This window comes from Cherax quadricarinatus, chromosome 32 (genome assembly GCF_038502225.1).
Source record: "Cherax quadricarinatus isolate ZL_2023a chromosome 32, ASM3850222v1, whole genome shotgun sequence".
In the NCBI taxonomy this organism is placed as follows: Eukaryota; Metazoa; Arthropoda; class Malacostraca; order Decapoda; family Parastacidae; genus Cherax; species Cherax quadricarinatus.
In genome coordinates this window covers 11,549,697-11,576,679 of record NC_091323.1, presented here as the reverse complement: position 1 = coordinate 11,576,679, position 26,983 = coordinate 11,549,697, and the positions used below count along the sequence as shown (strand labels likewise).

Below are 26,983 nucleotides of genomic sequence, written 5' to 3'. Positions count from 1 at the left end.
GATCATAAACGTCGAAGGAGACATGTATGTAATACAGAGAAGTGCTATAAGGATGGCATACAACTCGGTGGTAAAAATACTAGCCGAGTCTAACAAATGACCTCGAGCAACATCGTCAGGGAACACCGCCGCGAACCCAACACCGTCAGTAGATTTAGAACCATCTGTATAAACAGCAACGGCACGAGCTTGTTACCGGAAGTGATCGAGAAAAAGAGAGTGAGAAGCAGTCGTAGGTAGGAGAGCTTGGGTGCATGGCAGTAAGGGAGAACAGACACGAACCTTCAGAACCTCCCAAGGGGAAAGGGAAAAGGCAGACACTAAATGAACACACAAGGGTGGCAACTGGAGAGATGACCGGAGTGAAAACGATGAGAAAACGGTCGGAGTAGGCAGGGGAGTCGAACAAATAATGGGCTTCTACTAACGTCTGAGACCAACCTATACGTAGAAGGAACACGAAGGTCATGAGAGTGGACAAAGTAACGAGGGCAATGAGCATCAAGGCGATCAGCTAAAGGAGGAACATTCGCCTCAACAAAGAGGCTTTCAACAAGGGATGAACGAAAGGCAACAAAACATAAACGTAGACCCTGATGATGAAGGGGATCTAACTTAGAAAGAGTTGTAGGGGAAGCTGCAGAATAGACTTGGTCGTCATAATCCATCTTGGACAAGACTAGGGTGGAATGCAAACGGAGGAGTCTGGCGATCTGCTTCCCATGAGCAATGCGCAAGAATTTTAAGGAGATTCAGCCGACCATGACAAGCTGCCTTCGAGGAGGAAATGTGAGGTTTCCATGTCAACCGGCGATTGAAGAGAAGGCCAAGAAACTTGGCCGTATAACATTCTGGAATATGTGAGCCGTCTAAATACAATGGAATATATGGGACGAGAGAAGGTCTAGTGAAGGCAATAAAATGGGTTCTCGTACTAGAAAATTTAAATCCTTGAGAAGTGGCCCAATGAGAAACTCGGTCAATCGCATCTTGAAGAGAAGCTGCTATGAGGCGACAGTCAGCGCTTGCGTAAGCTATAGCGAAGTCATCCACATAAAATGACGACAAAATATGCAAAAGGAAGAACGGTCATTTATGACTAAGATAAAAAGGGTAGTGTGAGAGGACACAACCTTGAGGGATTCCCTCGGCCTGAAGAAAGTCTGAAGAAACCAAAGAGCCAACATGGACACGAAAATGTTTATCAGATAAGAAAGCAGCAAGGAAGGTTGGTAGCTTACTGTGCAGGCCTAAGAAGTGGGCTTGGGCTAAAATGTTGTACCTCCAAGTGGTGTCATATGCCTTCTCAAGATCAAAAAAGGCTGCTAGGTTGGAGTGTTTGTTAGCAAATGCATTTCGCACATATTTATCTCAGTGGAGTAAGGGATCCAAAGTAGAGCAGCCCTTGCGAAAGCCATATTGGCGAGGAGAAAGACTATTTTGAGTCTGCAAATATCATATTAGACGTCTATTCACTAATAGTTCCATCACCTTGCAGACTACACTGGTCAGAGCAATAAGACGATAGTGAGAGGTATCAAGCCCCTAGGTGCCTGGTTTACGAAACGGTAGTTCAGTGGCAGATTTCCATTGTGGAGGAAGAATCCCTCGCGTCCAAATAAGACTGAAAAGATGCAAAAGGCCTGTAAGGGCTGTAGAAGGCCGACCTAGCATATTGACATTGAATATTATCAGGCCCAGCTGCCGATGACCGGCAAGTGGAAAGTGTGAATTCGCTCTAGGAGAGTGAAAGGTACGTTATACGGTTCCATTCCAATTGAAGAGAAATCCAAGGGCAATTGCTCCTTGGTAGACTTAGACGCGAGAAATGAGGGAAAGAGGTGAAGTCCTTCGGAGACACGGATAAGATAGTCCCCAATTTCCGTGGCTACTTCAAGAGATTCCACAACACTAACACCAGCAACCCGCAAAACAGGAGCTGGGTCCGGAGTGTACTTGCCGCTCAACTTCCACACCTTCCAAACTGCACACATAGGAGAAGTCGAGGTAATGGTAGACACGGAGTCTTGCCAACAAGTGTGTTTAGCATCGCGTATGATGCGGCGAGCGACTGCCCTTGCCCACTTAAAATCCAAAAGACGATCTGAGGTCCAATTATATCAATAATGGCCTCATTGCAGCACGTTTCAAACGTACTGCATGGGCACACGCAGGAGACCACCAAGGCATGCATGTCTGAGAATGCATGCCTGAGGTTTGAGGAATAGAACGTAACGCTGCAGTCAAAACTAAGGTTGAAAACTGGTGCACCAGCTCATCAATAGAGGATGAAGAAGCGGTAAGATGAGAATATATGTCCCAGTTCGATCGTCCAAAATGTCAACAGGGCCTGTGAGGCGGTCGGGAATACATAGCAGAAGTAAGAAGAATAGGAAAGTGATCACTGTCGTGCAAATCTGGGTGAACAGACCAACAGTAATCAAGTGCAATTAACAAGGAGCAGATAGAATGATCAATGCAAGAGAGAGACTGAGTGCGAGAATCAAAATGGGTGGGAGCACCCGTATTTAAAACATGAAGAGGATAAGAAGTGAGAAGAGTCTCCAACTGATCACCACAAGAGTCACAGTGGGACCCTCCCCAAAGATGATGGCGAGCTTTAAATCATTCAACAAGATGGACGGCAGCAGAGATCAAGAACACAATATCCGAGATACAGAATGCACGGTAAGGGGAGAGATATAGAGAGCAAACTGTATACCATCTGTGCAAATAAATATGGGCTGCAGAGGAGTAAAGCAAGTAGAGATCGGGGAGACTATGGAGAGAACCAAAGAATTCTGAGAGGGAAGGGGGGTATGAATCTGGAGAGATGAGGTGGTGGGGACAGAAGAGTCCTGCGGTGGAACAGGAGAGGAAGGAGGCTGGAAGGTAACTGGGGAAGAAGTCTGGGGGTGAACAGTAGAAGAGGGATCCACACGAGGGGGATGAACCTCCACCTTCATGCGAGAATTATAAAGGGGGAAGTAAAAGGCCGAAAGGAAAACTGTTGAGGAATTGTAAGCACCAGAGGACTGCCAAGAGACTTGGGCTTATGAAACAGGTTCAACTTCGCAGGTGATAGGCTCGAAGAAGACACAGGCATGCGAGGTCAAGAAGAAGAAGAGGTAGGAATGGGTAAGGAGGTGGGGGTTTCAGAAGGTAAAACCGCAAAAGAATTAGAGACAGGGATGACCCGGAAAACACGACACTGGTAGAGCTGGTAAGTGGGGAAACCACCAAGGTTGGAGGTCTCCTAACCACTCGAGAATAAGGGACACAAGGACGATTCCCTTGAAGGTAGAGCCGAGAGACAATCATAGCATAAGTACCGCCTTCACTCTCCTTAAGAAAATGGATTTCTCGTTCATTAAGATAGACCTGACATCGGCAGGAAAAAGAAGGATGACGTTCATTGTAATTGAGACAAGTGGGGGGAAGACTGCAAGATATATCAGCATGGTCCGCGGCACCGCAGATCGAGCACTCCACCAGAGATCTGCAGTATTTAGCGGGGCGTCCGAAGTGCCTACAATTTCGAGACAGTTGGGGAGTAGGGACCATTTTACGGGAGTTCACGGCAGTCAAAGGTTAAGCTGGAAATGTACCTGGGAAAGCGCCTCCGCCTGTGAGAGGGCAGGACATATGTATCCTTTTTGAGAATTTGAAGGTCCTGAAGGGCTAATTGCTCTAAAATATCATCACCGCAAGACAGAAAATCACTCTTCACAATGGAACGCAGTAAAACCACCGTCCCACTGCAAGAATTGAGAGTAGCATGCTTATGAACTGTGATTGGAATGTTATCAATGGAAGTAAGATGGGAAAGATCATGAGCTTGTTCTGCATTCTGAACTGTAACGATGCACACACCGCTTCAAAGAGCGTAAAAGGATATACTTTGGCCAACGTGTCGTAAAGGAGCTTTACCAATACTATGGTCAGAAAGATAATCAGTGGAGATGTCAGTTGTAGGAAAAAGAATTCAGTCCACTGCATACTTGTAAACAGGTGTGTACAGGAAGTAGGTGTCTCGTAGGCCGTTTTTGGATTGAATGAGCAGACATCGAAGAACCCCTCCCCCCTCAGCAAATGGTCTGGAACATTTAGGCGTAGTACCGAGGGCTTCCCGACCAGAGGTAGGTGGGCGTTCCAAAAACCTTGCACCATATTCAGGAAAACCGGATGCATAGTTAAAGGTGTGCAAGAGGTAGAGGCACTAGCAGAAATGGCCGAAGCCTCAGCACTTGGAACAGGTGACGAAGCATCATCAGCAGAAGGTACAGGGTTAAGAGAGGATTCTGGTGAATGGTCCAATAATGAAGCTGGGTCAGAATAGGATGCGGGAGCAAAAAGGGGCCTGGGAAGAGGAGGGTTGTCATGGAACGAAGACTCCATGATAGTGGTACTTCTTATTATTATTTAAAAAAAAGAAAGAAGGAAAAAAAATGAGGGACAGCAGAGGGACAGTCATTATAAGGTATGAAAGGGTCATAAGTTTCTCCTTTCATCTAAGAGGACCTCGAGCCCAAAAGCAGTGCAGATGCAGCGTGGAACCCGTGCCATACCCTACCCTTCACGCCAGTAAGCCAGCGCTCCAGGATAGCAGCCTCACCTCAGCGGACAAAAAAAGAGGGCGGTCGGAAACACTCCACATAGCATACCTCCTTCGGCTGCCACCTCCCAGAACCGACAGGCAGCCTCTGGAGATACATCCGTCACCTGCAGGACACCCTGCCCACTTCTCGTAAACTCGGGAAAGAGCAGAGCGCCTCCAGATAATCCAGATTCCACGACAAACTACATCACAACCAAGGAACCTCACGGAGCGGGATGAACCTCGGCACACTTTCCCCTACATAGAAACTGTAATGCCAGAGGGGAGGACCCCAGAGGTTACAAACGGGACGGGGAAAAGGGAGGGTTGGGAAAGGGGAGGAAGGGGAAAGAAGGGGGGATGGGGAGGATGAGATAGGGAAGGGAAAACTGGGGGTTAATTAGGTTCGGTCTGAGAAAGGAGATCAAAGGGTTTAATTCGTTAAACCAAGAGCCTCTTTGCCGCATCAAGGAGCCACCCATGAAGAGGAGCGTATCGTGAGCGTGGCCTAGGAGGATATCCTGAACCTATCCTAGGAGGGTATCCTCAGCCTTGCGTTAGGCTTCAAAGTGCTGTAAACACTTTTGGAGGTTCAAATTGAGGCATACTTCCCACAGTCACCTATTAACTCAGGTGGCGGGGCCTTCATCTTTGTCAGTCCTCTTCGTTCCTATAGTAATGTTTCGAAAATTTTATCCGTGATTTGTCTTTGCAACTGAACGACATTGCTGTTTAATTCGTTCACTATTCCCAGTATCCGTAGAATGTTCTGGAGCGTCCGTCACACCAGGGCTCGTCAACACTTTCTCAGCAGACGCTAGCTAGTGGTTCTCAGGTGGTGGTGTGCTGGTTACTTTCTGTAGACTGCACTCGTCTCGTTCCGCCTAACTGTTGGTCTTAGTGCGGTGTCACAGTTTATCTCACTTGTGGTGAGGCAGAGTGTTGGTGGTCCCAGAAATCTTTTTCCATACTTTCTACTGGATTTTTTTAATCTGATTTGCTGCGCGGTATATACTTAGTTACACCAAGACTGGTATGCTTGGTCTAAAGTGATAGTAGACTGTAGACTACAGTGTAGACTGATTCCACATTTATTATCGTGTGTCATGGGCTGCCTACGGTGTATTGTATAGTTGTGTCTTTTCTAAATACCTTAGTCTCTCTTATACATGACGTTATCTGAGATAAGTGGACCACTTGTAACTCGGTTATACCATGATAAGACAGTTATGCAATAATATATGCAACCCGCTTTGCTCATATTTAAATTAAAATTATTTTTATATTTATCGAAGTTAAAGTCTCTTCTAAGCCCCTTTGGAGATAGTAAAGTTAAAATGGTAACTTAGAACCGTAAAGTGATTAACTTTTTTCTTACGATCAGTAATGAGACCCGCCGCTGTTGTGAGTTATTTGGCTCAGCGTTCTAGGTCACTGTGAGATCCGTGGTAGCTCGTTGCCAGTCTTAAAATACCTTGCTTGGTGACATTGGCAAAGAAAAGTACATTCAAGGCTTAAAAGAATTAAACTCGTTCCTTCTTTTTTTCAGTTTTAGTTACTTTGATTTTCATTGGACGCTTCAAGGAGAGTGTCTTGACTTAGGTGAAAAACTTTAATCCTAGGAATAAACTATTCTCACCTTCCTTAAAGCAAGACGGATTCCTTCACATTCCCCGTATCAGAAAGACGGGTATGAGACTATTAAAAGGATACGTTTGCCTCACCAGGAGGTTCTTCAGTCCTCTCGGCGAATAACAGTGATTTTATTCACTGTTATTCTTCACTGGACTGAAGACGCTCTTGGTGGGCGAAACGTAATCTGGATATCTTAATATTCGCATACACGTCTTTTTCACATAAATGTCGGTGTTCCCCATCAGTTCTGACGTTCCGTTCACCAGGCGTTGTATGTCATCGATGACGCGAGGAACCTGCTGCCATCAACGAAGTCAAAAACTCGCCAAATATTCAAAAAAAAATTTTATTGTTAAATACGAGGTGCGACACTCGTGTGGCTTCATAAAAGTTGTATGAAAATCAGCCGAAAGAATTTCTTTACATGTGTGGCAATATTTTTTTGGTGCTAAACCGGAAAATGGTCTGTTGCCAGAGTGTTACAGTGGTGTCAGGTGAAGGTTGGTGAGTCCTTCACCTTAGGTGCCTCTCTCTGCATTACCCCTCCACCCTCCCCCCCCACTCCTCCAAGGTACCTTCGTCACATTCAGTGACATACCAAAAATATGCTGCAGATAGATGGCGGATAGATAACCGGATGAATATACAGATACAAAGAGAAGTATAATTCAGTATTTTCTGTTTACTCTGGTGTGTTTACTCTGGTGTGTTTACTCTGGTGTGTTTACTCTGGTGTGTTTACACTGGTGTGTTTACTATGGTGTGTTTACACTGGTGTGTTTTCTCTGGCGAGTTTACACTGGTGTGTTTACTATGGTGTGTTTACACTTGTATATTTACTCTGGTGTTTACACTGGTGTTTATTCTGGTGTGTTTATTCTGATGTGTTTATAAGTTATAACTCATAACCGTTATTTATTATTATTCTTATTATTATGAAAAGAAAATAAACCCATGGAGACAAAATTTTATTTATTTTTACCCTGAGTCTTTCTTTTCCAGTTCCCTCCTTTCCCCTCCCCTCCCCTCCCCTCCCCTCCCCTCCCCAACCCCTCTCCTCCTCTACTTTCCCCTCCCTCCAGCTTTCTCTTTCCTGCCATTGCCTTCAAGGTGATCTTTTCCAGCACTTTCACCGTGTTCCTTTCTTTTCCATGATTTTCCCCATAGCCTGGCTAGTTGATCAGCGAAAGGAGGATCGAGCCTCCCCTACTCCTTATGCTGAAAGATCCAAATAAATCTCTTCCAGCTGTTCCCTTCCAGCTGCTCCTTTCCAGTTGTTCTCTTCCAGCTGCTGCCTTTTAGTTGTTCCTTACCACTTGTTCCTTCCCAGCTGTTTCATTCCCAGCTGTTTCACTCCCAGATGTTTCATTCCCAGCTGTTTTCTTTCCAGTTGTTCTTTTCCAGATGTTTCTTTCTATCTGTTCCTTTTGTGACAGCTTCGACCCAAATACATAAAAAATTACTAAGAAGCGAGTTCCATTATCTTGAACGCTTCTCAGATATCTCTATCTCTCTCTGATCTCACCTCTCTGTCTCTTCCTGCCGTCAGAAAGTCGTGCTGGAGATGAACCGTCTGGGGATGCTGGTGGATCTCTCTCACGTCTCTCAGCAGACGATGAGAGATGCTCTAGCTGTCTCCCGCGCACCTGTCATCTTCTCTCACTCCTCCGCTCACGCACTCTGTCGTCACTCACGCAACGTGCCAGATGATATCCTCAAGCAAGTGGTAAGTGGCGCTCAAGTGTCAGAGAATATCCTCAAGCAAGTGAGATCACTGAGTAGTAAGTGGCGCTCATGTATCAGGTGATATAAACTGGTAAGTGAAGTTGAAGTGTCAAATATCAAATATCTTTAAGTGGTAAGTGGCGCTAAAGTGACAGAGGATATTCTCAAGCATGTGATAAAAGGCTCATAATAAATGAAATTATATATATATATATATATATATATATATATATATATATATATATATATATATATATATATATATATATATATATATATATATATATATATCCTATAGCATGCACTAATATTAATCAACATAGGTGTCTTAGGACTGTAAAAAAAAAAAATGGGTTTGGAATAGCTTACATAATAAAAAATATAACTCCTGACTAAACAACCATGGGCAAAGTTGATTATTTGTTTACGTTATGGGAAAAAATATTCAGACAACCTCTAAGCTGTAAAAACTTCATCTAATTCTGAGACTGCAATAAAATCTCGAGAGACATCTGCAAGACTTCACATTTGTTGGAACATCTCATATTTGACATCGATCTTGACGAAACGTGTTTTCCGATTCGCCTGGATCTTGATTTAACGTGTTTCGCATTTTGTTTGGATCCTGATTTAACGTGTTTCACATTTTGGATCCTGATTTAACGTATTCCACATTCCACAAGGATCTTGATCAAACGTATTTCTCATCTGACATTTACAAAAACATATTTCGCATTTGGCACTGACCTTGCTAAAACATTTCACATTTCTCATTGATTTGGGGAAAAAAATATTTCACATATACACTTCTGCATCATTATCAGGCTGAGCCCATTAATGTCGCAAATAAAAAGTCTTGAATAACATTAAATATCCCGAAATGACATTAAATGTCCCGGAACATTAAAATTATTTTAATTTCGTTTAGACATTCGCGAAAAATCAAATGGTTTAAGTAATTAGTTTTATCAAATAACTTTTAAAGTCATGATATTATCCCCTTCTCCATTAGTAGTGTTTAGATTCTGGCGAGATGATCTAGGTCCAAGAAAATGGAGGTACTCTTCCTTTCCTCAGATCAAACCGCTATTATTACCTCCTGTTTCCTTGATTTTGTATGTCCCCTTTTTTTTTTGGGGGGGGGGGATTTGTTTTGATTTACCACCGTTCCATAACCCGATGTTAACGCTGGTTAATTGTTGTGTTGCAGCACTTAAACGGTGGGATAGTAATGTCATCACTGTACCATAACCCGATGTTAACGCTGGTTAATTGTTGTGTTGTAGCACTTAAACGGTGGGATAGTAATGTCATCACTGTACCATAACCCGATGTTAACGCTGGTTAATTGTTGTGTTGCAGCACTTAAACGGTGGGATAGTAATGTCATCACTGTACCATAACCCGATGTTAACGCTGGTTAATTGTTGTGTTGCAGCACTTAAACGGTGGGATAGTAATGGTCAGTTTCTACAACTACTTCCTCACCTGCAACGACTCCGCCAGTGTCCACGATGTTGTCCGTAAGTGTTGGTGTGGTTGTCCAGATTTTCCTAACTACCGGGAAAGTGTCTCTAAGTACCTAAGTCTCATTCATTGTTTTGCGCGTTACTACCGTCAGGGGAAGATTTATAAGGGTCAAAGTACTGTACACAATAAATATATTTTCGACTGCAGTTGCAACTGTAGTAAAGTCTGATTTTCGTTGTTATTTTCTTGTCAACATGTGGAATACCCATAAACAATGACAGTGTTGACTACACTCTTAATATCACCAAATATACAATTAAATAGAAAAATGTGTAACCTCATAGGCCTGGTCACAGACCGGGCCCCGGGGGCGTTGACCCCCAGAACTCTCTCTACGTCTCCAGGTAATAACATACTATAACCTTATAACAATATATAACCTCATAACAGCATATAACCTCATAACATATAACCTCATAACAATATATAACCTCATAACAACATATAACCTCATAATAATATATAACCTCATAACAATATATAACTTCATAACAATATATAACCTCATAACATATAACCTCATAATAATATATAACCTCATAACAATATATAACTTCATAACAATATATAACCTCATAACATATAACCTCATAATAATATATAACCTCATAACAATATATAACTTCATAACAATATATAACCTCATAACAACATATAACCTCATAATAATATATAACCTCATAACAATATATAACTTCATAACAATATATAACCTCATAACATATAACCTCATAATAATATATAACCTCATAACAATATATAACTTCATAACAATATATAACCTCATAACAATATATAACCTCATAACAATATATAACTTCATAACAATATATAACCTCATAACATATAACCTCATAATAATATATAACCTCATAACAATATATAACTTCATAACAATATATAACCTCATAACAATATATAACCTCATAACAATATATAACCTCATAACAATATATAACCTCATAACAATATATAACCTCATAACAATATATAACCTCATAACAATATATAACCTCATAACAATATATAACTTCATAACAATATATAACCTCATAACAATATATAACCTCATAACAATATATAACCTCATAACAATATATAACCTCATAACAATATATAACCTCATAACAATATATAACCTCATAACAATATATAACCTCATAACAATATATAACTTCATAACAATATATAACCTCATAACAATATATAACCTCATAACAATATATAACCTCATAACAATATATAACCTCATAATAATATATAACCTCATAACAATATATAACTTCATAACAATATATAACCTCATAACAATATATAACCTCATAACAATATATAACTTCATAACAATATATAACCTCATAACAATATATAACCTCATAACAATATATAACCTCATAACAATATATAACTTCATAACAATATATAACCTCATAACAATATATAACCTCATAATAATATATAACCTCATAACAATATATAACCTCATAACAATATATAACCTCATAACAATATATAACCTCATAACAATATATAACTTCATAACAATATATAACCTCATAACAATATATAACCTCATAACAATATATAACCTCATAACAATATATAACCTCATAACAATATATAACTTCATAACAATATATAACCTCATAACAATATATAACCTCATAATAATATATAACCTCATAACAATATATAACCTCATAACAATATATAACCTCATAACAATATATAACCTCATAACAATATATAACTTCATAACAATATATAACCTCATAACAATATATAACCTCATAACAATATATAACCTCATAACAATATATAACTTCATAACAATATATAACCTCATAACAATATATAACCTCATAACAATATATAAGCTTATAACAATTCCCAGGTTACACTTAGTTTGCTCGTCATTATTTTGTGCTTACGTTAAAGAATGTTTTATAAAGAATATATATTGGATTAACTATGACTGTCACTTGCCAGCAATATATTAAACCCAAACTGGGTTGTTCACTCCGTGGCTTGCACCAAGACACATCTGGTGCTCCTTAACAAATGTTTGCTTTCCTGCCTTCAAGGGAGAGCAAGTAACTCCGCCTCCCAAAAACAAAATATGGAACTTATTGACACTGGATGAGAGAACGGCTTAGGGTTCTGGTTAGCAAAAATTTAACTTATTTATGTGGCTCGCTAAACCCATGTAGTACTTCACTCAGCACCAAGAGTGATGTAGGCTCCATCTTCCGTCCACCAAAGTCGAGACAGATGCTCTACTGCTGCTCAAATTGTGAACATATCTATCCTGGTTAACAGAAATTTGAAGCCAAATCATCCATACGTAAGTGTTCATAACGAGGCTCACAGACTACTTCCTTTCTTATCACGAAGAATAGATAAATCCCTCAGATAAAGCGATGGTAAGGGTTTATTTACATCACGACCCGCAGCTGTGGTCTCCATGTTACGCCATGGATACACAACCTGGGAAACAAGCAGAAGAAAATGACGAGGCAAAACCTCCATCAGGAGTTTTTCTACAGACAATAGGAAATTTTAAATTTACTCACCTAGAAGGCGTGGTATGAAGAGACATTTTTTTTTTAGCGTAAAATAAAACAGATGCATAAATGTGATTATAAAAAAGGGTGAGAAAGATATGTGACAAAATTCGCAAAAAAATGGACTGAGGACAGATAAAAAATAAATAGAAAGATATAGGAAAGCAATGATATGGTAATAAATATGTAAGTGCAATAATAAGTACGACAGTAGTGACAAATTATGAAATAAACAGAACTGGAACACTTGAGACACTGAACTGGGCAACGTTTTGCACATTGGAACTTTTTCAGTCCAATACAGAGAATAGCGAAACCCAGAATATAAAGAGAAAGGAAGTCATGAGAGCTATGTAAGGTAAGGTTAGGTACGTCAGGTTACTGAGCCTGTGTCACCAGCTCTTGTAGTGAGTGGTGTGGATGAACCACGTTGATGAATACTTCAAAGATGCTATAACTACCTAAGCATTGATCTATCGTCTCGGAAACTGCCATCAAGAGCCTACCCATTATTCCCAGTAACCTAACATGTTACTCTGAATGGACGATTCTCTGGTTACAGTCCCTAGTCGTGTGTTATTAACACAGTTTGTCAAAATCAACAGCGTAGAGTCAATCTTCAAATTTGCTGCTCAGGAAGAAACGGAAAATAAACTCCTTTTATTAGATGTCTTACTAGGTGCAGGCGAGAACAGAATCTTCTGCAAAGTGCACAGGAAACCCACTAATAAGGACGACCTGTTGCATTTTTACTCTCAAGATTCACGCAGTAAAGATGTCAAAATCGGACTCTGCCTTAGAGCACATAGAATTCACAACCCATCGTTAACTGAACAGAAATATGATCACTTTATCCAGCACACGGGTACTCGGAATCACTATCAACACGGCCAAAAGGGAACAGTCACCTACTAAATACGTCGTGTTTCCTGTGGGTGAGGGAGCCAAGCCACAAAATAAGTGTGACCACTATTGCATTTGAAACCATCAAGGATTTAGTTAAGAAGAAACTAGCTAGGATTGTCTAGATTAACACAAGTGTGAATATTTTCCATGTAGGAGACGAGATAAGGTATTAGGTCTTATGTGCAACACCTGGGTATCTTTATCCTGAAGATATTTCGCCGAGGTTATTTGAAGACAATAGAAGCCGAGGAAATTAGTCCCTCATCCTATAGGAAGGTGCTCACCACTGTAGTCTTGGTGAACACCTTCATCTAGGCTGAGGGAGTGATTACTTCGTCTTCTTCTAATTCTAGTTTCATCTTCAAATTTCACCCGTACTGAGCTAATAGTCACTGGATGGCGAAACGTCTTCACACTGTACCATGGCAATACTGATCTTCACACTGTACCATGGTAATACTGATCTTCACACTGTACCATGGTAATACTGATCTTCACACTGTACCATGGTAATACTGATCTTCACACTGTACCATGGTAATACTGATCTTCACACTGTACCATGGTAATACTGATCTTCACACTGTACCATGGTAATACTGATCTTCACACTGTACCAGGGTAATATTGGTCTTCACACTGTACCATGGTAATATTGATCTTCACATTGTACCATGGTAATCACTGTACACTCTCTAGTACTATGAGAGTATTTGTAGAAGCCAGGTGCTGCACTTGCCTTGTTCACCAACTTGTCGACATTGTTAATCATCAGTGTTATCATAGGTCTTACGTTCTCACATTCAATATGTTGGGGAGACAGGCAGAAGCTTGAACCAGCACCTCAGTGACTGAACATTCAATAGAGATAGTTTGAATAACACTTGCGTAATGCACAGCAGTTCACAAGGGCCCTTGAGACGCCAAGTTCGTCTTGAAGGACATTCTGCAGAAACGTTGCAGCCTTCAGACTGCTTTGATCATGGCTCCCCACAAAAGTTGCCCAATGGAAAAAATAGACACAAATGCAATATAATGCGATCCTTTATTGACAACGTTTCGCCCACACAGTAGGCTTTGTCAAGTCAAACAGATCTGTTTGTTACTTGATAAAGCCCACTATGTGGGCTTTATCAAATGTCTATATTCCACAATAAGAATTTAGTTGAGTGAAACAAACAGCCTGGTAGAGTCATTGATACAAATAATTTGAATAGACGGTTTCAAGAGTAAGAATGGTTGGGTAGGACCTGCCAGGCACGGATCTCTAGAATTTCTGCAGCGTTACTCTGTTCTCATATTCTTAATATAAAGCATGGGTCGGAGGGATTCTGAAGTTTTAAGGGGCGCTTAAGTACCCCTGTCTTCTAATAACACGTTCATTTAGTAATTATGATCAAGGTAGATTTTATTTGAAAAAAGAACATGTTATTAGAAGACGGGAGGAACTTACGTGCCTCTTAACATGCTCCAGAGACAAGGGAGGGGAAAGAGCGCTGAGAATGTAAGCGCTGGCTAGATTCCACAATGGCATGAAGGCCCAGCAGAGATTCAGCAGTAGCTGGCTGGATCCTTCCACGAGGGGAGAAAGGATCAGTAGAGATGGTGTGGGCGCTGGTTGGATCCTTCCACGAGGAAGTATGTGCAGGAAAGGTAATGAGATGGGAGCCAATGTGATCACGTCTCCTGCATATACGGGAAGGTTGCGAACAAAGAGACGGAAATGCTGGAACGAGAATTTACGCGGAAATTCAATAACCCAGGATAAGCCAAGAAAGCCAGTGTGACTTGTTTCCACTGGGGTCATATTTAGGTATTCCCCCTAATGTGACCCACAACAGTCGACTACCCCTTATGTATATATTAACTGCTAGGTGACTAGTGGAGCAGGTGCTAGGAGACACCCATACGTCTCTCCCGGCCCAGGGGCTCAACCGGGATGCTTTTCTTACGTGAAATATTATTATTATTATAACCAGAAAGAAGCGCTAAGCCACAAGGGCTATACAGTACTGTTTTGTGAAATAATCAACCAGAACTTTGCGAGAGAGAACACACTGATGAAGGAGTGAGAGAGAAAGAGAAGACAGACAATAATAACTGGAATGAACGTTACAAACGCCAAAACACAATCAAAGTAACCTGCCAACAAATGCACCAAAAAGATGGACTTGGGAGAGAAACCTCGGGACGACGTTTCGATCCGTCCTGGACCCGTAGGAGCAGGCATCCTGTTGAACTGTTCTAGCCATGGTAGCGTAATTTTCTATTCTGCCGACTAATAAATACAAGCGGCACTGCCAGAGACTGAAGGATCACCACCGTAAGTTCGGAGAACTTACGGTGGTGATCCTTTGTCAAGCCGTAACGGCTTGACAAAGCTCCTGGAGAGCGAAACGTTGCCTCAATAAAATGTCACATTAGTTGCACTTGTGTCCTTTTTCTTTACATATTGTCGGTAATTGTACCAACATACAAGCAACAGACTTGAAAGCGAGAGGAAATTTCTGAGAATTCTCCCTGAGATACCGGAGAGACATGGAAGCTGAAGGTGTAACAGCGAATGATGTGTACGAATGGTATATAATATCGACAAGATGAGAGTAAGACATATGTGCAACATCTGGGTATCTTTAGTGTAGACGTTTCGCCATCCAGTGGCTTTATCAATACAAATTCTAGGACATAACTTGAAGACAGTAGAACTATGTACAGAAGATGAGGTAATCAGTCCCTCAACCTAGGAGTAGGTGCGAACAGCACCATAGTCGTGGAGAATCTCCACGACTATGGTGCTCTTCGCACCTACTCCAAGGTTGAGGGACTGATTACCTCATCTTCTGTACATAGTTCTACTGTCTTCAAGTTATGTCCTAGAATTTGTATTGATAAAGCCACTGGATGGCGAAACGTCTACAATAAAGATACCCAGATGTTGCACATGTGTCTTACTCTCAACAGCGAATGATAACAATAGCCGTCACGAGATACTTGTACCTCAACATCGCTTCATCCGTTGATAAAAAAAAAGACATATGCAACACTTGTGTAACTTTACTGCCAGCAATGAAGACACCCAAGTGTTGCACATGTGTGTTATTCGTCAACTTATCGGTATTGTATACCATGAATAATGTGTCTACCGTGTGACTGTGATCAAAACTGTTCTGGTGTTTTGTCAGTTTCACCTAAATCTGAGTCTGGTCAAGTGATTACTCGTTCAGGGATTAACCATCACACAAATACACGTTACATTCTGCAAACAACCACAATAACCCTCTTCATCTATGAATGACATATCCTGCTAAATCCTGGAGCAACTCACCAGCTGTCTTCTGGACCTAGATATTATACTGCCGACAATTGACAAGAAGACACACGTTACAGATTTTTTTTTTTTACGGAAGAATGTTCCGCTGTGTGTAAAGCTTTATTAGGTCATACACGATAACACTATATGAACCTGTAAACAGCGAAAAGTTGTTGTAAGGAAAGCTATTTCGACCACATGTGGCTTTTTTCATCCATTCCACTGACGAGCATTCCAATTGTATTTTCATTTTGTATTCTATTTTACGATTTTGTATTCGATTTCACCATTTTGTATTATATTTTACCATTTTGTATTCTATTTCACCATTTTGTATCCTATTTCACCATTTTGTATTCTATTTCACCATTTTGTATTTTATTTCACCATTTTGTATTCTATTTCACCATTTTGTATTCTATTTCATCATTTTGTATTCTATTTCACCATTTTGTATTCTATTTCAACATTTTGTATTCTATTTCATCATTTTGTATTCTATTTTACCATTTTGTATTCTATTTCACCATTTTGTATTCTATTTTACCCTTTTGTATTCTATTTCACCATTTTGTATTCTATTTCACCATTTTGTATTCTATTTCACCATTTTGTATCCTATTTTACCATTTTGTATTCTATTTTTGCCATTTTGCATTCCATTTGATATCCAATTTTACCATTTTATTCAAGAATTCTTTGCATATTATTTTTCATGTCAAATTCACCTTATTTTTGTTGTATTTTACCTTATTTTTGTTGCATTTTGGTGTATTTCACTTTTTGGGTAAGATTTCAACTTACCCAAAAATTGGAAATGAAACCATGACAGTGTTCCGGAACATTATTGATGTCTCGAGTAACTTGATAATGGTTCAGGGAGAACCGAAACGTCATCTATTTCTATTTTCTTTTTCTTTTTTATTTTTTTTTTGTAGGCTAGTTGTAAATAGTTGCAACCACAGTATCGTAACTTATATTCTTGTATAAAAAAAATTAAAATAAATACAATGACATTTCAGAGGACACTTTTTCGGTCCTGGGATCTTGGTCACTTTAATTCGAAGTGACCAGGGTCCCAGTGTTTCCATTTGGTGTCTTTTCCAAACAACCATTTTTTTGGTCTCAGCATTCGGTACTGACTCCTTGTTATTCTACCTTTTTCCCCAGGCCACATTAACCACATCCGGGAGGTAGCTGGTCTGGACCACGTCGGTGTCGGAGCTGACTTCGACGGCATCAATAAGTGAGTCTTCTCCACTTCGGTACATCCTACTTACTTCACATGCTGTGCTACTGTAAACAACGGCGTTTAAGGTTTAAAACTTACTTTGGTGGGTTTCATTAACTCTCTTTCAACTTCTTTAACACTGGAAAACTTAAAATGAAAACTGGAAATCATTTAGGTCTTTCCATAATCTAGTCGCGATGATGGTATAACAGTATTTCCTAAACCCTTTCTATGAGTATCCTATTGGGAGCTACGCTGGATGGTTAGGCTATAGACAGTCTTCAAGGCCAAACTGAACGACTTGAAGAGGATAGAGGAAAGAATAATAATCTGGATGCCCATGACTCCTTGTATCTCCTCACAAGGCGTCTAACTCTGCCTAGATTAACCTATTTCTTCAGGTGTGTCCTCTCCTTCGATAACCTCAATGACCATGACGCTCTCCTGGGATCTATGCTTAGGAAGGCACTGAACTGATAAGCATTCCAAAATCTCTTTCGAAGTTCGCTGCATGTGGCAAGATTTGATGAAATAATTTATCATAAGCCTGGTACTCCGGGATATGGTACTCACTCTATAGCTTCGACTGGGCGCCCATACTTTTCTGAGATCTGGCTGTGTGGCTAAAGTACTGAGTACTCTGCTGCAGAGTGTGCAGGTTCGAATCAGGGAAACTATTCTAATTCGACATATATATATATATATATATATATATATATATATATATATATATATATATATATATATATATATATATATATATATATATATATATATATATATATGTATACATATATATATATATATATATATATATATATATATATATATATATATATATATATATATATGTCGTGCCGAATAGGCAGAACTTGCGATCTTGGCTTAAATAGCAACGCTCATCTTGCCATATAGGACAAGTGAAAATTTGTGTATGGAATAATTTCGCCAAAATCATTCTGAACCTAACGAAAAAAATATATTTCACTGTGTTTGTTTAGTATTAAATTATTGTAAAGAATTCTAAAATATATTTAGTTGGGTTAGGCTAAAATAAATTGTTCTTGTTATAATAAGGTTAGGTAAGTTTTCTAAGATTCTTTTGGAGCAAAATTAAAAAATTTTACATTAACATTAATGAAAAAAATATATATTTAAACGTATAAGAGAAAATTTTAGAAAGGACTTAATTTTAAATGAGTTCTTGCTAATTGACCAGTTTTACATATTCGGCACGACATATATATATATATATATATATATATATATATATATATATATATATATATATATAAATATATATACACACACACACAGATTCATGGGTCCGTGACTACAGAAGGAGGTTGAGTTGAGGAGCCGGGACTCGATAACATGAGGATAATGCATAACATGTGTATCGGGTGTAATACGCCTTATTCTTCAACTTTTAGGTATTATATACTGCTGGTGTTTTGATGCACATATTTTTCATAGGTTTAGCTGGCGAGATTTACTGCTGACGTCTGCTGTACCAGGCAGTATTAAACCCAGCAGCTATAAAATTATTAAGTGTCAAAAAATTACTCAAAATTATTGCAATGCGACGCCAACTTTTGCTCCTGATTTTAGCGTACGTGATCTGTGAATGTGATCTGAGTTCGTGATTTGAGTACGTAATCTGAAATAAAGGTAGGTGTGTGTGTGTGTGTGTGTGTGTGTGTGTGTGTGGTGTATGTGTGTGTGTGTGTGTGTGTGTGTGTGTGTGTGTGTGTGTGTGAGTGTGTGGAGCAAAAATTCGATGGCTCGTTCCGTCTCCTTTACGATACTTGCCTATGTTTTTTTTCCCTAACTGCCTAAGAGGATTCCTTAATGCAGGCACTTACTGCATGAAGGTGTTGGGCGACTGTGAGTCGTTTCAAACGTATTAAATGCATATTTAATCAGCACTACAGCGCTATCAGCATCGAGAACCTCTCCAAGAGGAATCCATGCGACAAAATGAAAATGTACCCTGCAAGTTTGGTTAAATCTTCAAGGATATCGTATGTTATAAGCTGGAAGTTAAGATAAGATTTCGTTCGGATTTTTAACCCCGGAGGGTTAGCCACCCAGGATAACCCAAGGAAGTCAGTGCGTCATAGAGGACTGTCTAACTTATTTCCATTGGGGTCCTCAATCTTGTCCCCCAGGATGCGACCCACACCAGTCGACTAACACCCAGGTACCTATTTGCTGCTAGGTGTACAGGACAACAGGTGTAAGGAAACGTGTCGAAATATCTCCACCCGCCGGGAATCGAACCCGGGCCCTCCGTGTGTGAAGCGGGAGCTTTAGCCACCAGGCCACCGGGCCACCGTAGCGTGTAGGGTGAAGGATGGAACATTCTGCAATGAATATGCGGACGAGAAACTGAATCTCTATAATCAATGGATGAGATAATTCATGTCTATGATCAGTGGATTGCTTATAATCAGCTGAAGGTCTATAATCAGCAGACTAACAGAGCTCCACTGCCTCAGTGTCCTCATTTCGCGCACCTTTCTTATGAAATTCTAAATTGAATCCACGAAGGCCTGACTGCTAACATAAATATTAAAGGAAGTCTTAGGCTGCTAATCGGAAAAGTATTTCATGCGGGTCGAGACTCAGTGAGAAGTGACCATGAATATCAGGATTAAGTTGACCAGCAGTCGCGGGTGTGTTACCTGCTGCTGCAATATTACAACAGCTTACAGTAGTGCTGTGAATGGTGCGTTTTACCTATACGAACGATAATGCAGCAGTCTACAGCGGTGTGTATGGGTGGGATCGTGAAGGAGTCCTTACAACCTTCACAGTTTAGAACACGGGTAACAGAATTGCCATTTTCAAGGGGTTTCTTTAAAAAATAAATGGAAGCTTTGAGTTTTCGTAAGGTTTTAACTAAATTTTGTCTATGGTTAAAGCGTAACAAGTACTGCGCTGCAACACACAACTATGACTGCCCACCAAAATACGCTAATTTTTCACATTTTATTTTATGAAGAGATAAGAAAAATTAAAGTTTATATATATAGTGGCATCTCGATATTTGAACTTAACTGGACCCTAGGTGGCGTTCGAACTGCGAAAAGTTCGATGACCGAAAAAGTTTTCCCCAGGCTTCAATTATTTTATCAGCCACACACGAGCGTTAGGTCAGTGTCAGAGGTCACTTCAAAGCACTTTTGGAACAGGGCTTTCCCGTAATTTTTTTTTACAACTGAATTTTAATCATGCGGGCGCGTTCCGACTCCTCAGTGTATACTCACCTATTTGTACCTACCTATTTGTGGTTGCAGGGGTCGATTCACAGCTCCTGGCCCCGCCTCTTCGCTGATTGCTACTAGGTCCTCTCTCTCCCTGCCCCATGAGCTCTATCATACCTCGCCTTAAAACTATGTATGGTTCCCGCCTCCACTACGTCACTTTCTAGGCTATTCCACGGCCTGACCACTCTATGACTGAAGAAATACTTCCTAACATCCCTTTGATTCATCTGAGTCTTCAACTTCCAATTGTGACCTCTTGTGTCTGTGTCCCATCTCTGGAACATCCCGTCTTTGTCCACCTTGTCTATTTCGCGCAGTATTTTATATGTCGTTATCATGTCTCCCCTGACCCTCCTGTCCTCCAGTGTCGTCAGGCCGATTTCCCTCAACCTTTCTTCGTAGGAGGGTTGAGTGTGTGTGTGTGTGTGTGAGTGTATATATATATATATATATATATATATATATATATATATATATATATATATATATATATATATATATATATATATATATATATATATATAATGTCGTGCCTAATAGGTAAAACTGGTCAGTTATCAAAAACTCATTTAAAATTAAGTCGTTTCTAAAATTTTCTCTTATACGTTTAAAGATATATTTTTTTTATTTATGTTAATGAAAAAATTAAGTTTTATATCGAAAGAGCCTTAGAAAACTTACTTAACCTTATTATAACAAGCGCAATTTAATTTAGCCTAATCCAGCTAAATATACTTTAGATAAGTTTACAATAATTAATAATAAACAAACGCAATGAAATATATTTTTTCGTCAGGTTCAGAATGACTTTTGCCAAATTATTGCATACACAAATTTTCGGTTGCCTTATCCGGCAAGAAGAGCATTGTCATTTTAGTAAAAATCGCAAGTTTTACCTATTCGGCGCGACACACACACACACACACACACACACACACACACACACACATAATATATAATCCCAGTTGGACATCCATAAGCAATTCAGTTGAAGTTGGTGGAGTGAGTCAGTCCAGGAATTACTAGGAAGGAGAACCATGGTGATGACAAGGGGTTTGCTGCGGAGGCGGACGATCTTAAGTTTGGAATAATGAAGACAATTATGCTATCATTAAGTGGCCGCCAGACGGGGCTTTGAGGAAGTCTAAAGCTGAAACAACATTGTAACCGGGACCATCCACAAGGGACTAGCAGGTGATGCAGCAGGAGCAGGTGATGCAGCAGGAGCAGGTGATGCAGCAGGAGCAGGTGATGCAGCAGGAGCAGGTGATGCAGTAGGAGCAGGTGATGCAGCAGGAGCAGGTGATGCAGCAGGAGCAGGTGATGCAGCAGGAGCAGGTGATGCAGCAGGAGCAGGTGATGCAGCAGGAGCAGGTGATGCAGCAGGAGCAGGTGATGCAGCAGGAGCAGGTGATGAAGCAGGAGCAGGCGATGCAGCAGGAGCAGGTAATGCAGCAGGAGCAGGTGATGAAGCAGGAGCAGGTGATGCAGCAGGAGCAGGTGATGAAGCAGGAGCAGGTGATGCAGCAGGAGCAGGTGGTGATGAGTGGTATGTGGTGAGGAGTGGCAGGTAGTGATGAGTGGCAGGTGATGAGTGGTAGGTGGTGATGAGTGGTAGGTGGTGATGAGTGGCAGGTGATGAGTGGTAGGTGGTGATAAGTGGTAGGTGGTGAGGAGTGGTAGGTGGTGAGGAGTGGCAGGTGGTGAGGAGTGGCAGGTGGTGATGAGTGGCAGGTGGTGATGAGTGGCAGGTGGTGATGAGTGGTAGGTGATGAGGAGTGGCAGGTAGTGATGAGTGGTAGGTGGTGAGGAGTGGCAGGTGGTGATGAGTGGTAGGTGGTGAGGAGTGGCAGGTAGTGATGAGTGGCAGGTGATGAGTGGTAGGTGATGATGAGTGGTAGGTGGTGAGGAGTGGCAGGTAGTGATGAGTGGTAGGTGATGAGTGGTAGGTGGTGAGGAGTGGCAGGTAGTGATGAGTGGCAGGTGGTGAGTGGTAGGTGGTGAGGAGTGGCAGGTAGTGATGAGTGGCAGGTGATGAGTGGTAGGTGATGATGAGTGGTAGGTGGTGAGGAGTGGCAGGTAGTGATGAGTGGTAGGTGATGAGTGGTAGGTGGTGAGGAATGGCAGGTAGTGATGAGTGGTAGGTGGTGATGAGTGGTAGGTGGTGAGGAGTGGTAGGTGGTGATGAGTGGGAGGTGGTGAGTGGTAGGTGGTGAGGAGTGGCAGGTTGTGATGAGTGGTAGGTGATGAGTGGTAGGTGGTGAGGAGTGGCAGGTGGTGATGAGTGGTAGGTGATGATGAGTGGTAGGTGGTGAGGAGTGGCAGGTAGTGATGAGTGGTAGGTGATGAGTGGTAGGTGGTGAGGAGTGGCAGGTGGTGATGAGTGGCAGGTGGTGAGAAGTGGCAGGTGGTGATGAGTGGTAGGTGATGAGTGGTAGGTGGTGATGAGTGGTAGGTGGTGAGGAGTGGCAGGTGAGGAGTGGCAGGTGGTGATGAGTGGTAGGTGGTGAGGAGTGGCAGGTAGTGATGAGTGGCAGGTGATGAGTGGTAGGTGGTGAGGAGTGGCAGGTGGTGAGGAGTGGCAGGTGGTGATGAGTGGCAGATGGTGATGAGTGGCAGGTGGTGATGAGTGGTAGGTGATGAGGAGTGGCAGGTAGTGATGAGTGGTAGGTGGTGAGGAGTGGCAGGTGGTGATGAGTGGTAGGTGGTGAGGAGTGGCAGGTAGTGATGAGTGGCAGGTGATGAGTGGTAGGTGATGATGAGTGGTAGGTGGTGAGGAGTGGTAGGTGATGAGTGGTAGGTGGTGAGGAGTGGCAGGTTGTGATGAGTGGTAGGTGGTGATGAGTGGTAGGTGGTGAGGAGTGGTAGGTGGTGATGAGTGGTAGGTGATGATGAGTGGCAGGTAGTGATGAGTGGTAGGTGATGAGTGGTAGGTGGTGAGGAGTGGCAGGTTGTGATGAGTGGTAGGTGGTGATGAGTGGTAGGTGGTGAGGAGTGGTAGGTGGTGATGAGTGGTAGGTGATGATGAGTGGTAGGTGGTGAGGAATGGCAGGTAGTGATGAGTGGTAGGTGGTGATGAGTGGTAGGTGGTGAGGAGTGGTAGGTGGTGATGAGTGGTAGGTGGTGAGAAGTGGCAGGTGGTGATGAGTGGTAGGTGATGAGTGGTAGGTGGTGATGAGTGGTAGGTGGTGAGGAGTGGCAGGTGAGGAGTGGCAGGTGGTGATGAGTGGTAGGTGGTGAGGAGTGGCAGGTAGTGATGAGTGGCAGGTGATGAGTGGTAGGTGGTGATGAGTGGTAGGTGGTGACGAGTGGCAGGTGGTGATGAGTGGTAGGTGGTGAGGAGTGGTAGGTGATGAGGAGTGGCAGGTAGTGATGAGTGGCAGGTGGTGAGTGGTAGGTGGTGATGAGTGGTAGGTGGTGAGGAGTGGCAGGTGGTGATTGGCTGACAGTGGTGGTGATGGTGATGGCTGGTAGTGGTGATGGTGACGGCTGGCAGTAGTGGTGGTAATGGCAGGCAGTGGTGGTGGTGGTTATGATGACAGGCAGAGGTGGTGGTGATGATGGCAGGCATTGGAGGTGATGGCAGGCAGTGGTTGTTGTTGTTGTTGTTGCTGTTGTGTGGTGGTGGTGATGGTAGGCAGTGGTTGTGCCGGTGGTGATGGTAGGCGGTGGTGATGGTAGGCGGTGGTGATGGTAGGCAGTGGTTGTGGCGGTGGTGATGGTAGTGATGGCTGAAAGTAGTGGTGATGGCTGGCAGTGGTGGTGATTGCTGACAATGGTGGTGATGGCTGGCAGTACTCACCTAATTGTACTCACCTAATTGTGGTTGCTGGGGTCGTGACTCAGCTCCTGGCCCCGCTACTTTACTGATCGCTACTAGGTCCTCTCTCTACTTCCTGAGCTTTGTCATACCTCGTCTTAAAGCTATGTATGAGTAATGCCTCCACTACATCACATGCTAGGCTATTCCACTTCCTGACGACTCTGTGACTGAAGAAGTACTTCCTAACATCCCTGTGACTTGTCTGAGTCTTCAGCTTCCAATTGTGACCCTTTGTTCCCTCTCTGAAACATCCTGTCTCTGTCCACCTTGTCTATTCCACGTATTATTTTGTATGTTGTTATCATGTCTCCCCTGACCTTCCTGTCCTCCAGTGTCGTCAGTCCGACTTCCCTCAACCGTTTTTCATAGGACATTCCCCTGAGTTCCGGAACTAGCCTTGTTGCAAACATTTGTAAATTCTCTAATTTCTTGACGTGTTTGACCAGGTGTGGGTTCCAAACTGGTGCTGCATACTCCAGTATGGGCCTGACGTACACAGTGTACAGTGTCTTGAATGATTCCTTACTAAGGTATCGGAACGCTATTCTCAGGTTTGCCAGGCGCCCATATGCTGCAGCAGTTATCTGGTTGATGTGTGCCTCCGGAGACGTGCTCGGTGTTATGGTCACCCCAAGATCTTTCTCCTTGAGTGAGATTTGCAGCCTTTGTCCCCCTAGCCTGTGCTCTGTCTGCGGTGTTCCATGCCCTTCCCCTATCTTCATGACTTTGCATTTGGCAGGGTTGAAATCGAGAAGCCAGTTGCTGGACCACGTGTCCAGCCTGTCCGGGTCTCTTTGTAGTCCTGCCTGATCCTCATCCGATTTAATCTTTCTCATTAGCTTCACATCATCTGCGAACAGGGACACTTCAGAGTCTATCCCTTCCACCATGTCATTCACATATAATAAAAATAGTACTGGTCCTAGGACTGACCCCTGTGGGACCCCGCTCGTCACAGGAGCCCACTGTGATACCTCATCACGTACTGTCAAGTATTCTCTGATCCATTGCAGTGCCCTTCCTGTTATACGTGCCTGGTCCTCCAGCTTCTGCACTAATCTCCTGTGAGGAACTGTGTCAAAGGCCTTCCTGAAGTCCAGGAAAATACAATCAACCCACCCCTCTCTCTCGTTTCTTACTTCTGTCACCTTGCCATAAAACTCCAGAAGGTTTGTGACACAGGATTTGCCTTCCATGAACCCATGCTGGTTGTTGTTTATAATTGTGTTTCGTTCCAGGTGTTCCACCACTCTCCTCTTGATAATCTTCTAAAATGACTTAGCATTGGTGGTGATTGCTGACAATGGTGGTGATGGCTGGCAGTGGCGGTGGTGGTGATGGCTGGTAGTAGTAGTGATGGTGGTGATGGCTGGCAGTGGTGGTGGTGGTTACGGCTGGCAGTGGTGGTGGTAGTGATGGCAAGCAGTAGGGGTATTGATGATGGCAGGCACTGGTGGTGGTGGTGATGGCCGGAAGTGGTGATGGTGATGATGGCAAGCACTGGTGGTCATGGTAGACAGTGGCGATGATGGTGATGGTAGGCAGTGGTTGGTAGGAAGCAGTAATGGTGATGGTAGGCAGTGGTGGTGGTGGTGGTGGTGATGGCAGGCAGTAGTGGTGGTGACGGAAGGCAGTAGTGGTGGTGGTGATGGTAGGCAGTGGTGGTAGTGGTGATGGTAAACAGTAGTGTAAGTGATGGTAGGCAGTAGTGGTAGTGGTGATGGTAGGCAGTAGTGGTGGTGGAGAAGGTAGGCAGTAGTGGTGGTGGTGATGGTAGGCATTAGTGGTGGTGGTGATGGTAGACAGTAGTGGTGGTGATCATTGTAGGCAGTGGTGGTGGTGGTGATAGTCAGTGGTGGTAGTGGTGATGGAAGGTAGTGGTGGTGGTGATAGTGGTAGGCAGTAGTGATGGTGGTGATGGTAGGCAGCAGTGATGGTGGTGATGGTAGGCAGTAGTTGTGGTAGTGATGGAAGGCAGTAGTCGTGTAGGTAATGGCAAGCAGTGATGGTGATGGCAGGCAGTGGTTGTGGTGGTAGTGATGGTATGCAGTAGTGGTGATGGTAATGGCAGGCAGTGTTGATGGTGATGGCAGGCAGTTGTGATGGTGATGGCAGGCAGTGGTGGTGGCGGTAGTGATGGTATGCAGTAATGGTGATGGTAATGGCAGGCAGTGTTGATGGTGATGGCAGGCAGTGGTGGTGATGGCAGGCAGTGGTGGCGATGGCAAGCAGTGGTGATGGCGGTGATGGCAGGCAGTGGTGGTGGTGATAGTGATGGTAGGCAGTAGTGGTGATGGTAATGGCAGGCAGTGGTGGTGGTGATGGCAGGCAGTAGTGGTATTGATGGCAGGCAGTGGCGATGGTGATGGCAGGCAGTGGTGGTATTGATG

At 42.5% G+C, this 26,983-nt stretch overlaps 1 protein-coding gene across 1 annotated transcript in view; it reads left to right on the top strand.

The window, feature by feature from the left end:
* LOC128690163 (dipeptidase 1) overlaps window positions 1–26,983 on the top strand; it is a 132,193-nt gene that overhangs the window by 41,771 nt on the left and 63,439 nt on the right. Inside the window, exons 5-7 of the mRNA XM_053778719.2 lie at window positions 7,782–7,958; window positions 9,396–9,480; window positions 17,438–17,513. Coding sequence (XP_053634694.2) covers window positions 7,782–7,958; window positions 9,396–9,480; window positions 17,438–17,513 — 338 coding nt within the window. The remainder of the gene's footprint in view (window positions 1–7,781; window positions 7,959–9,395; window positions 9,481–17,437; window positions 17,514–26,983) is intronic.